Source organism: Myodes glareolus, chromosome 9 (assembly GCF_982192425.1).
Source record: "Myodes glareolus chromosome 9, mMyoGla1.1, whole genome shotgun sequence".
Taxonomy (NCBI): Eukaryota; Metazoa; Chordata; class Mammalia; order Rodentia; family Cricetidae; genus Myodes; species Myodes glareolus.
In genome coordinates this window covers 95,282,308-95,295,895 of record NC_142034.1, presented here as the reverse complement: position 1 = coordinate 95,295,895, position 13,588 = coordinate 95,282,308, and the positions used below count along the sequence as shown (strand labels likewise).

General features: G+C 44.4%; 1 protein-coding gene across 7 annotated transcripts in view; it reads right to left on the bottom strand.

Moving 5' to 3' along the window:
- Positions 1-13,588, bottom strand: part of LOC125401836 (ATP-binding cassette sub-family A member 17-like) — an 80,436-nt gene that overhangs the window by 39,782 nt on the left and 27,066 nt on the right. For all 7 annotated transcript variants that reach the window (XM_048436283.3, XM_048436282.3, XM_085694715.2 and 4 more), the window contains 4 exons: positions 11,125-11,297; positions 9,744-9,887; positions 7,257-7,386; positions 1,662-1,816 (listed from right to left, as the gene is read on the bottom strand). In XM_048436283.3, the coding sequence (XP_048292240.3) occupies positions 1,662-1,816; positions 7,257-7,386; positions 9,744-9,887; positions 11,125-11,297 (602 nt within the window). The remainder of the gene's footprint in view (positions 1-1,661; positions 1,817-7,256; positions 7,387-9,743; positions 9,888-11,124; positions 11,298-13,588) is intronic.

Here is a 13,588-nt window from a genome sequence, read left to right as displayed (position 1 = left end):
TCCAGTTTCAGGGGACCTAACACCAGTGGCAAAACACCAGTGCACATTAAATAAAAATAAATTAAAAAAATAAAAAAGGTAAGGTGGTGGAAACTAAGGAGCATGAATGAATTTCCAAGTAATCTGGGCTATATTTAAAAAGTCAATCATAATAATTCATGGTATAGAAGAAGGAACAGAGGTAAATCAAATGTAATAAGCATACCATTTAGTGGAATTATAGCAGAAAACTTTCCAAACACAGAAGTAGACATTCAACCACAAGAGGTACATAGAACTTCAAATAGAGATGACCAGAGCACCTCACATCATAGCCAGGGTGTCAAAAAGACCAAGTAGTGGGATTTCGTGCCCACTTTCCCACTTCTATGCTGGGATTTTGTCTGGTATGAGCTCGTGCTGGTCTTGTTCACGCTGTCATAATCGCTATGAGTTTGTCTGTGCAACTCTCCTCTCCAGGGCAGACCCTACTCACAGGAGCAACACAACCTGGACTCTGGGGAAGGCGGGCGTGGGAAAAGGGAAGAACTCGGTGTTGGGTGGGTAGGTGTTAGGGTAGAACTCTGTGTTAGGTGGAGAGGGTGGAGATGGAGGAGGGGTTGGGTGGTGAATATGATTGAAGTACATTGTATGAAGTCCACAGAAACTTAACAGAAATATTTCTGGGCAGGTAGCAAACACCATTTATCCCAGCACCCAGGAGGCAGAGGCAGGTGGATCGCTGAGAGTCTGAGTCCAGTTTAGTCGGCACAGCAAGTTCCACATACAAAAACGAATGAAATGACCAATTTTATGTGATGTGCATTTTATCTCTATAGAAAGTAAAAACTTAAATACAAAAATTGATAAGGATTCTAGAAGTCTCTTTTGTCCTAATATTTGACTTTAATTTAATACTCGATTTTCCTTGCTACAAAGAGAACCTTAATTCCCTAGAATTATCTGCATGAATAATTGCTCTAATAAAGTGACTCTCAGCACACCACTGGGTAGCTTTAGGATTTGGGGCTGGGCTAGTCATCAGAAAATCTAAGCCAGGATCCAAAGCCAGGATCCAAAGTCCCTGTCCCCCAGGGAAAATGGATAAATAACACATCATGCCTACATAATAAACCTAGTATAAATATTTCTTAGTGGCTAAGCTTGGAGTCTCTGGTTGGTAAATGCATTGAAGAGCTGGAAGGGTTTGCACTCCTAAGGTGCATGGAGGCACCCCTTCCCAAAGACCTTGCTCCACTTGCCCTGAGTACTCATTGTATTATCCATATTTTTTCAGTGAACTGGTCACTATAAGTAAATGTTTCCCTGAGCTTTGTGAGAAGTCACAGAAAATATTGAACCCAAGGAGTGGGCTATGGAAAGAATTTGAGTTTGCAGCGGCATCTGAAGTGCAAAGTAGTCTTGCGTGGGTGCTTGAACTGGAGGGGAAAGTTATACTAACTCCAGGCAGCATTAGAACCGAACTGCAGGACACCCGGTCAGTGTGTTGAGAATTGGACTGAACGAAAAACTGCCTCCCCACATTTGATGTCAGAATCCTGAGAAACTTAGGTGTGCTTCCTTAAAGGATCCCCTCCCCCCCACACACATACAAACGGTAAGAGAGCTGCAGTCTGTCTCACCTTCTTAGGCACGGATACAGACTCTGCCCACCAACTCACCTGACCATAGAAAGAGAGATGATCGGTTACTGTAAAGTTATCAAACAAAATGTCATGCTGTGGGCACCAGCCCAGGCTCTTCCTAATGTAAACCATGTCTTTGGAGATGTCACGTCCATGGACATATGCCTGTCCCTTTGAAGGAGAAATAAGACCTAGAACCAAACAGAAAAGACACCCAAAGGTCATCCTCAGGCGAGGTGGAGCAATCTCCCATCGACCCCCTCACCCCCCTTTGTGCCGTCAGCAGCACCCTAGGACCGCTTCTATGTGGGATGTTCCTTCTGTGTGTGACAGCGCTTGAGGACATGCAGGGAAAATCCTCCCTGCTTTGGAATTCCTGACTGGAATCTGGGCAATCCCAATCTGGTTAAATGAATTTAATAACATGGGTCTTTGTAAAGTAAATCACATGACTGCAGGGATTATAGTAAATTTGTATGCTTAGTAAATATGGTGAAGACAAAAGCACTTTGGGAATCTACGAGCTCTAAAATATGACCCTCAAAGGCAAGGCCTGACTTTATTCTTATTGCCACTAAATATCAGTTTCCTGAATGAGTGAGTGAGTGAGTGACATTACTGTATGCCAGTATGCAACCTGGCCACCTGACTCCCTACATACTATCTTTATCCTTATTCTTGTTAGAATGACAAGAATGATACATTCTTATCACAAAAGGTTCAAAAAAGGAGGAAAAGGTATGACCAAAGAAACAGGCTGGAGAGATGGTCTAGTGGTTAAGACACTTGTTATTGGAGGACTAGGGTTCTGTCCCCAGAACTCACACAGTGGCCTACAATGTCAGTAACTCAAGCTCCAGAAGATCTGGCACCCTCTTCTGGCCTCTGCAGGTACCAGGCACATACATGCATGCATGCAGGCAGGCAAAACACATACATAGAAAAAAATTTAAACTAGGTGGTGATGGTGGTGGTGCATGCCTGTAGTCCCAGCTCTGGGAAAGCAGAGGGCCGGCAGATCTCTGTGAACTCTAGGCAAGTCTGGCTACAGAGCAAGTTACAGGACAGCTGGGGTTACACAGAGAAACCCTGTCTCAAACAAACAAACAAGCAAAAAAGCAATCAACAAAATTTACTTTAAAAAAGAAATATATGTTGTTTAATAGGTTCCACCATGAAAAGATAACTACAGTTACCATTTCAATACATTGCCTTACATAATTTTATACACATTTTATGTTTATTTATACTTGTTGTGGTAGTGATAGATTGAATCTAGGGTCTTACATAGGCTAGGCAAGAGTTTTACCAATGAGCTAGGCTCCTATCCCTATGCACTACTTTTATACTAAAATAGGAAAATATGAATTATTGGGGTTTTTGTTATTGTTGTGTGTTTATTTGGTTTGGTTTTGGTTTTTTATTTTCCAAGACAAGGTTTCTCTGTGTATCTCTGACTGCCTGGAACTCGACCTGTAGACCAAGCTAGCCTCGAGCTCACAGAAATCCACTTGCCTTCTGCTTCCTCAGGGCTGAGATTATAGGCATGTGCCACCACTGCCTGGCCTATATGGCTGACTAGTGTGGCTGTTTTGCATTCTGGTATTCAGGCAAGCTTTATTTATTAAAATACAAGTGAAATATTACTACAAGCAAGGGCTCTTAAGAACTAGGCCATATCTCCAGCCCCCTGGGGTGGGGGACAACGTTTTAGAAGGTTTTGATACTGTCTTCTAGAACAGATCTACTTTGGCTGTGACTAATAAAGTGTCCATAATTATCTGCAGAACGACAGGTAAGCATTTAAGAGCACATACTGCTTTTGCAGAGGACCTAAATTCAGTTCCTGTTAGCTACAAGCCCCTCGAGTCAGGCAGGTGGCCAGGCCCCACCCTTGAGGACCTCCAACCACCTGGCTCTACCCACAGAACACTCTAAGGGCTACAATGGCCTGACCCAGTTCCTCCAAATGCAGGGGACCAACCTCTATCCTACAAAATAAAAATCCCAAACTCAGGGCTTGAAATCCCGCCAATCCCTGAGCTCACCCCAACCTCAGAACTTGAAATCCCATCAATCTCCACCCTGGAAAGCTCCACCCCCCAAAATATATAAAGCCTCTCTCTCTCTCTCTCTCTCTCTCTCTCTCTCTCTCTCTCTCTCTCTCTCCCTCTCTCTCTCTCCCTCCCACTTCTTTGCTGATTCTCGACAGAGAGGAGGCAGCCACCCTCTTGTGTCTTTCCCAATAAATCTCTTGTGTAAAGCTTTTTGTGTGGTGTGATTTTGTGGTTTTCCTTGACTCCTGACTGTGGGAAAACCTTTACCCTCAGACCTATAACACTTGCATTGAGGAAACCTATCCCCTCAGAACTGTAAGTGGCCCAATTAGTTGTAACCTCAGCTCCAAGAGATCCGCTACCTTCCCTGACCTGTGTTGAGTTTTAATGCATATCTGAGTACATGCATGCTGAAGCCAGAGGCCAGGAACTGTCTACCTTGTTTTGTGAGACAAGCTCACTTACAGGGATTGGAGGCTTGTTGATCAGGTTAGGCTGGCTGGCCAGTGAGCCCCAGGGATTCCCCTCTCTTCCTCCCCAACACTGGGATTGCCCTGGGTGCTGGGGTTGAGCTAAGTCATCATGCTTGCATGGCGCTTGCTTACTCTACCCACCGAGCTATCCGCCCAGCTCCTAAAACTCATCTGAGGACCCAATGAAACTGTTTCCTATTGCACAGATTCTAATTGGTCTTAATAATAAAAACCCAGAGAAGCAGAGCAGTCAGACACTAGTTCTTACTGCTACAAAATCCTCAGAACCAAGGAGGTAGGACTGTCTCTACAAACCCTCAGATCGAATGCCTTGAACTCCTGTCTCCTCCCGCCTTATACGCTTCTCTCCACCCAGTCATATCCCTTTCTGTCCCCACCTCCCTAGTGCTGGGATTAAAGGTGTGGGCCACCACTGCCTGGCCTCGATGGCTAACTAGTGGCTTAGCTCTGTTCTATGATCTTCTGGAAAGCTTCATTTGTTAGATCAGAAACAAAATATCACCACAGTTTCCATTCCAGATACTGTTCATTAATCTATGAGTAAAACCACTTCAAATACCACCTGTGCCAGGTGGCCCAACTCCAACTGTGAAAAAAAAATCAGGGTACACTGAGCTCCAAAAGGGCCTGTTACAGTTATGCAGCTTAACAGTTTACCTAACAAGACAAAGGATCCCCAACTCAAAAGGTCAAGCTGCCTTTAAATGTCACTGTGCCCTCCGGAGCCCCCTCCATCAGGTGCAGCACACACATATGTCCTCAGATGAGAGACTCTCCAGAGCCCCCTACTTGTGGGAGAGTTGCATCCCACACATTGATCCCGGTGCCGGGAAAGAATTCAGCCATTCATCTTACAACCCGAGTTCTTCAGAAAGAACACTCTGGACCAAACTTCTCATTAGAGGAAAGCTCACACAGCTCGGGTTGGTGTGGAAGAGCAGGAAGCACAGTGACCGCTGCTGCCTTCCCACAGGCTTCCACATCAAAGGGAAATGGCAGTGGAACAGAAATACTGAGACCAAGTCCAGGGACTGGAGAGAAGGCCCAGAGGTTAAGAACACATACTGTTCTTACAGAGCACACAAATTCAGTTCCCAACTCACAACCACCTATAACTCCAGCTTCGGTCGGTCTGATGCCCCCTCTAGCCTCTCAGGCAACTGAACTCACATGCACATACCTATGCAAACATACATGCACACACATAATTAAAGATAAATCATTTTAAAGGGAAAAAGGCAGAGGATTGAGGGGGGTAGATGGTAACGTGCTTGCCAGGTAGTCGTGAGCACTGAGTCCAGTCCTCAGCTCCCAAGCAACAACAATGCTGGGGAGGCGGAGTTCTGCTAGGCAGTGAGCCTCAGGTCCCTGTGCATGAGCCACACAACAAGGTGGGCAGCTCTGAGGAACGACACTTGAAGTCGACCTCTGATTTCCATAAACACACATCCATACACCCACAGGCATTCACATATATATCCCAAAGGTAAAAAGCGACACTATTCTAGAGTAATTCTAAAAAGTCTTTATGCTGGGCAGTGGTGGCACACACCTTTAATCCCAGCACCTGGGAGTCAGAGGCAGGTGGATCTCTGAGTTTGAGGCCAGCCTGGTCTACAGAAAGACAGCTAGAGCTACACAGAGAAATCCTGTCTTCAAAAATCAAAAACCAAAAAAAAAGAAAGTCTTTATGTAAATTTATAATAACAAAAGAACTAAATAACTTCAGAGAAAACCCAAACTTTACTAATTAGAGAAACAAAGTCTACAACACATGATGTTTGGGGCTTTTCTGCCAAAAAAAATATAGTATGGAGTTGGCACATACCTATAATCCTAGCACTTGGCACTTATGGCCAGGCCATAGATCCTATCTGAAAAAAAAATTATGGTGGAAGCCCTTTGCTAGCCAATGTTCTGAGGAAGCAGCCAGACTTTGCTTCTCCACTGAGTATCTCCAGAGCTCATGAACCCTAGCTATATGACCCCTAGCGGCATCTCTTTCACCAGGCCGAAGTTAATTGTGTGTGTGTGTGTGTGTGTGTGTGTGTGTGTGTGTGTGTGTTGTATCATTTTGTTAGAAGTCTGTGTTAGTGCTTCTACATTCATAGCTGGCATATTGACAGTACTTACAATTCAACCTTTTAGTCAATCAAAGTGAATATGTATTCTGTGCAAACACATTGTTCTGGAATTGTGAGTCCAGTAAACAGAATAGTTTCTTAGGGAATGAGACAGAAACAGCATACACCTAAACACAGGCAAATGAATATGGACTTTGAGGAATCCTGGTCACCGGCTTAAGGAGCTGTGATAGGAAGAACATGTGAGGCAAACAGACTCATGGCCTTCCAGACTTGCCTCCACAACACCTAGCCTAGGGCACAGAGGACTTCTTTTCCAGCAGTGAGAACTTCACGCACTTCTTCTGGGGGAGATGGCTTTCTCAACCTAACCTGTTAGGAACGGTGTTCATCTGCAGAAGTCTATCACCCCTGGAACGTGAAGAGACTCACTGCTGGCTGACTGGGATGCTGACAGCTCCCCAGTCCTGTGGGATTCTGTGTGTACGAACGGGTTGGGCTTTTGGAGCCCCTTCAAAGCTGGATATGCACCCTTCGATTTTGTCCATAGTTTTATACATGTTAAACTTCTAAAAAAAATGTTTCTTGGGTGAGGTTTCAAATTTCATAGAATGTCATTTTAATTGATAGGATGTGAAATAATTATTTAAGCATAGAAACTATTCCAGATGGGCATTTCAGAATAACTTACAGGATTCATTCTAAAAGTCCCTCGGGCAATCAAAATCCAAAGATGATGTTTTTGTTGAGAAGCCTGAGATGTTGAGAGACTAACAGTGTCTCACACTGAACAGGAAAGTTTATCTAGAAAGAACTGTTTGAACTGAGTTCTGCAGACTGAAAGGGGCAAAGGTTTCCTTCTCTAGGTGCAGTTACTGAACTATAGCTATGCACAGCCAGACACCACAAAGACAGCACAATTAGCACACCGTGTTTAGTAAAGTGACAATGAAATTTAACAGAGAAGTCTTCTGCAGAGCTGACCCACACAGGTACCTGTGAGAATGGAGCAGATCGTGGTTTTCCCTGCTCCGTTGTGTCCCAGGAGAACAGTGATCTGCCCCTTGTACAGGTTCAAGCTCAGATCCTTGACTGCTATGCGTTTACTCCGTCCCCTATAAAACACCTGTAGGAGAGTCAGGGTGTGACGGCAGGGTAAGGCCACACACAGAGTGTGACAAGCTTCATATCCAGAGCAACACCCTCTGAAAGTTCATTGAGCATCGAGCAGGGAAAGGGCTGGAGAGACGGTGCAGCGGTTAAGAACGCTGACTGTGAACCTGGAAACAACCTAAATGCCCCTCAACTGGAGAATGGATAAGAAAAATGTGGTGCATTTACACAATGGAGTTCTACACAGCAGAAAAAATAATGACATCTTGAATTTTGCAGGAAAATGGATGGAGCTAGAAAACTTTATTTTGAGTGAGGTAACCCAGACACAGAAAGACAATTATCACATATTCTCACTCACAGGTGGTTTTTAAACATAAAGCAAAGAAAGCCAGCCTACAAATCACAATCTCAGAGAACTTAGACAATGCAGACACTAGCAGAGACTTACATAGATCTAATCTACATGAGAAGTAGAAAAACACAAGATCTCCTGAGTAAAATGGGAGCATGGGGACCTTGGGGGAGGGTTGAAGAGGGGAGGGGATAGGCAGGGAGGGGACCCGATAAAAATGTAGAACTCAATAAAAATCAATAATAGGGCTGGAGAGATGGCTCAGCGGTTAAGAGCATTGACTGCTCTTCCAGAGGTCCTGAGTTCAATTCCTAGCAACCACATGGTGGCTCACAACCATCTATAATGAGATTGAACATACATGCAGGAAGAATACTGTACACATAATAAATAAATAAATCTTTTTAAAAATCAATAATAATAATAATAATAAAGAACGCTAGCTGTTTTTCTGGCTGTCCTGAGTTCTACTCCCAACAAACTTATAGAGGTACGGTACCTTACAAACATCTATAATGCCGCCTTCTGGTCTGTAGCAAGCACTCATATCCATAAATTAATTAAATAAATACAAAATAAATAACCCTTCCCCCAAAAAGGATAAGGAAGAAAACAAAAGTCATCTATAATGCAGCTCTAATGCGAGAGACAGCAATTGCATTTCAGTGTCTTGTTTAGACTACTTCTGTTCCCTCTGATAGCATTCGGGCTGGACTTTGGGTATGGAATGCCGACACTGCTGCTGGTTGGGACTTAGATGTCACTTTTCACAAGTCATCCAATGGTGCCTGTGACCGGGTGTTATAGAAGGAATTGGCACACTCCCCCAGCCTGTTAGGTCTCTATTGTTTTGAAGCAAGTGTGACAGTCTTGTTCTCTGACTTTTGTCTCCCTTTCAGTAAAGGTGCCCATGTGGCCAAATTCTCAACAAGGATCATGGGTAGTCTGCTGAGAGGAAGTGGAGGGAAGGAAGGGAGGAAAGAAGGAAAAGAAATGCCAAAGGAAGCAGTCTAACTTGGTCCTTCACCACAAATGAGCGACTTACTCCAGGCATCTTGCAATCATGAAAGCTCATGAAATGGGTGGTCCCAGGAAAAGCAATTACTACACATCACTCAGTCAGAAAGAGCTGAGAGCTGGCTCTGCGGATCAGCTGAAATCACACAGAACCATTTGTCCCAAGACTGCCTATTATGAAGAGCTAGAGCTAGTAAGGGAGAGACAGAACAAGAGAGAATCCCCGTAGAAAGTTAGGGAGACTCCTAGCTACTATTACAGAAGAGCTGGACACACGCTGCAAGTGTCCTGGGCTGCAATACGACTCACTGATGCCCCAGGCAACACAAGGCTGAGTGGGTTGTTTGTTTTTGTTTTGAGACAATTTAATTATATATTCCTGACTGGCCTAGAACTCCCTCTGTAGACCAGGGAGACCTTAAACATACAGAGCTCTGTGTGCGTCTGCCTACTAAGCTCTGGGATAAAAGGCATGTGTCACCATACCCAGCTGAGTTAGAATTTTAAGGTGGCAATTCCAAAGTAGAGAAGGTCCCACCGCTTTCTTTTACAGTTGCAGACCAGAGAGCCCAGACAACCACACTGTAGACACTGTGAGCACTGAGAGTTTACCATGTTGCAGGGCTCTGTCCAGAGCCAGTCTGCAAGCACCCATAGAAGAACAAGAAGAAGTTATTTGGAAACTAACAGTGAGATCTGGTTTACATTTTGATTTGGTGGATATGACATCCACCAAGTGGCTGTATTCTGGTTTATCTCCAGTGGAGATGCTCAGTGGTGGAGGTTGAACGGACACTGTTTCCAAAAACCGACAAACAAAAACCAGATCAATAACTTCATGATAGGAACAGAGCATTCCAAGCCATGTTTCCAATTTTGGAGAGCAGGATCTATCACATAGGGAATTACAACTCTTGATTCCAAAGGGCAGCCTACAAGCACTGTTATCTTAAAGGGTTGTTTCTCAGGTCCCTATAAGAAAGTTTGAAAGTCCATACCTTATACAGATGTAGGATTTCAATTGATTTTATTTGCTCAGTTGGCTCGTCCTGCATGAACTCTCTCCTAGAAGGTTTCTCCGGATCCCCCATGTCCAGAAGTGGCAGTGTTACTGGAACAGGCCTCTTGAGACAGGTCAAGCACTGCACGAGAAGTCAACTTACGCACTAATCATTTATGTGGTTTTTCTCTTAGGGAAGATAAATTTTGGCAAATTAGGCACCAGCCCCACAGGAAGTTACTTTTTGAATCAAATATTTAATGGCACCTGGAGAAGTTAATCAGCTCACTGATGGACTCATTACAGGTCGACTACAGTTCAGTTTGTAACCCCCGGAATCTTTGGCACCAAGGAGCTCAGGAAGTGGCCTCCAGGCTCTCACTGTCCTTGGAAAGCTGCCTTACCATCCGTCATGTTCTTGGGGGTGAGACCTGGATGGGGATGCTGGTGTTACAGTGGACTTGTTTCTCCACATGCTGCAGAGGTCCTGGCCCCTGGGCAGGCCAGCACAGGCCAGCACAGGCCAGCACAGGCCAGCACAGGCCACTGGGAGAGGCTGAGCGAAGCACCAAAGGTTCAGTTGGTGAGAAAAATTTAGTCTGTGAATTCTGGAATCGTGACACCGCGGTGATCTCAGAGGTCTCAAAGGGCCCTCTACCGACGCAGCCCAATGGAGAAGGGTGTGTGAGAACCCCAGCATGTTGGGAGTGAGTTCTGTGGGATAGTGTGGGGCCTGGTATTCAGTGGGTATACACAGGAACCTGGAGGCACTGCCAGGTGCACTGTATGACGTCATCCTCCTGGCCTCACCCTCAAGTCCATTACATCAGCCATAAGGCAAGTTCAGAGAAACCGAAACTCCACTGCCAACCACAAGCTGATAGTTAGGAGGTGAATCCACGGTAAAGACTTACTGGTGTTTGGATATTTTTTTAAAAAATAATTTATTTAACTTTATGTGGGTTGGTGTGAAGGTGTCAGTTCCTCTGAAACTGGAGTTACAGACCGTTGTGAGCTGTCATGTGGGTGCTGGGAATTGAACATAGGTCCTCTGGAAGAGCAGCCAGTGCTCTTAAAGGCCAAGCCATCTCCACAGCGCAGGTGTTTGGGATCTCAATTAGTACATTATTGGGAGATGGAGGAACACAGATGACAAATACAAAAATCTTTTTTTTTTGTTTTTTTTTTTTGAGACAGGGTTTCTCTGTAGCTTTGGAGCCTGTCCTGGAACTAGCTCTTGTAGACCAGACTGGCCTTGAACTCACAGAGATCTGCCTGCCTCTGCCTCCTGAGTGCTGGGATTAAAGGTGTGCACCACCACTGCCTGGTGACAGATACAAAAATCTAATATCTGTCTCTAAAATAGAATCAGAACTTACCTTGGCAAGTAAGTACCAAGACTTAGGTGTTCTAAACTTTCCCAAGAAGGGAGACTCCACCAAAAAGCCTATCAGACAGTACAGGAGTGAGTCCAGCAGGAGCATCAGCAGCACCTGGATGAAGCTGAAGTCTCCTCGGACACTGCCTACGTTCCTCCACTGGATGCCTGAGCCTGTGACACGGAAGGAGGACATGTGGTTGCCGCATGTTGGAAAGCCTGCTCAGTCCACAAGACTCAACAGTCCTAATCGTAGAGATGAGGGCCTGGGGGGATTCCCAGAAAGGCAATCAAGTTGGGTCCTGATGTTAGCAAAGGGTGGCAGCAGCCACAGTAGCAACAATTCATTTACCAGCGGGGTGGGAAGGCCCCAATTTTCCCTCAGATGTCTTTAAACTTGAGCCATCAAGAGAGTGTGCTCCCCACCCTGGGGTTAGAGGTCCTTCCTCCTACGACTAATCCTTAGAAAGCATCCTCATGGATATATCCAAAGACATGTCTCTTAGTTGATGCCAGCTGCAGTGATATATATAGGCAATGCTAACCATCACAGAGATCTTTAAAATAGCTATTTCAATAGTACTAGGAATTGGGCCTATGACCTTGCATACAATAGGCAAGCACTTTGTCACTGAACTATATTCCCAGTCCTTCACTTTTTTTTGTTTAATAGACAAGTCTCTTAAGTTTCCCAGGCTGACCATAAGCTCTCATTCCTCCTGCCTCGGCCTCTCTAGTAGCTGGGATTACTGACATATGCCACCATGCCCAATTAATAAAAATGAATAATTTTTTAATTTCTGTTTTTCATCCATTTATCCATTTGTATGTATGTGGGGGTGTGTGGGCATGTGTACCATGGTACATGTGTGGAGGTCGGAAGAGGGAGGAGGTCAGTTCTCTGCTTCTACCATATAGGTTCTGAGGACCAGACTCTGGTCATCAGGCTTGAAGGGACAAAGCTGAAACCACTGAGCCCCCTCACAGCTCTTATATGGTTTCATTTTTTTCTCCACTTTTGATTGGTTACTATCTTTTAAAAAGAAATGCAGTGAGGTTGGAGAGAGGGCTCAGCAGTTTAGACACTGGTTGATTTTCCAGAGGACCCAGGTTTGATTCCCTCCACCTATGTGTTTCTTAGCCTTCTGAATGTCCCTTTCCCCATAAGTGACAGTGTTTTGACATATTATTTTAAATTACAAGAGCAACTCTAATGAAGTGAGTGATTTCTCTCAACATTCTAAAATAAGCCGCTTGCTAGCTACATGTACCATATGTGCCGTCTCTTATCCTAACATTCCCTACATATTATTTTATTTAAATAACATTTTTTTATTTATTTTACATACTGACTGCAGTTTCCCCTCCCTCTTCTCCTCCTGGTCCCTGTTCCCCCTGCCCCCCGGGAAAGGTTACTAGGCAAAGTAATTCAGCATGGGGAACAGGTTCCCAAACGCCAGATATGTGCCAGGGTTTGTCGTATCATAATTTCAATTTGATATTTTGGGTTTTTTTTCCCCACCAGACTAATAAACCATAGACTGAAACTTTAAAAACTTTTCAAACAAATTAAGACTGGGATCTTTCAACTCTGATCATCTCGGGTATCTGCTACGATGATGGAAATCTGACTAACAGAATATATTAAAAGGTTTGGTCACCAGAGTGATGCTACTGGGAGTAGGCAGAAACTTCATAGGCACAGCAGGAGGCTTGGCAGGAGGTGGGGCTTGGCAGGAGGTCTTTAGGTTATTTGGAGGAGTATTCTAAGAGAACATGAGACTTGTTCATTCCCTGGCAGTTTGCTTTGCTGTACATGTCTCTCATGAAGGTCATGAAGGGTTGGACACCTATAGGTCCAACGTAAGGAGGTCACCTAATCTTTGACTAGACTCTACATATTTGTATCAAAGTAAGTCTTTCTCTTTACAAGTTAAGTATTTCAAGTATCTCTTTATAATAAGATAAGGCTGACTAATACAACCCCCTAGACAAACCTGAGAAAGAGGGGACAGCAAATCAATGAGACTAATACATGTGAAAACTGCTACATTCCCAGTAACGGTCAGTATTTTCTGAGCTTCTATAGAACTATATAAGCATATAATGCTTATATATATAATCATTTGTTTTCAAACAAAGTTACTCTGTTGCCCTAGTTTGACTGGATGGAATTCCTGGACTCCAGTAATCTTCCTGCCTTCCAAGCAGCTAGGACTACTGGCCCATGCCAACACGTTTGGCTCCAATTTCCTTCTTTACTATGCTTTGGCTTCCCTTGTCATATCCATATCTATGGCCAGGCTGGCCTCAGACTCAGAGATCTGCCTCCTAAGTGTTGTGATTAGAGACTTGTCATACCACTCCCCAACCCCACACCCCACGCCCAGCTCTTTAAGGTTTGTGAAGCCTTTCGCATCCCACAGAGTACCATAATGTCAATGCTCAGAACACTAAATAAAATG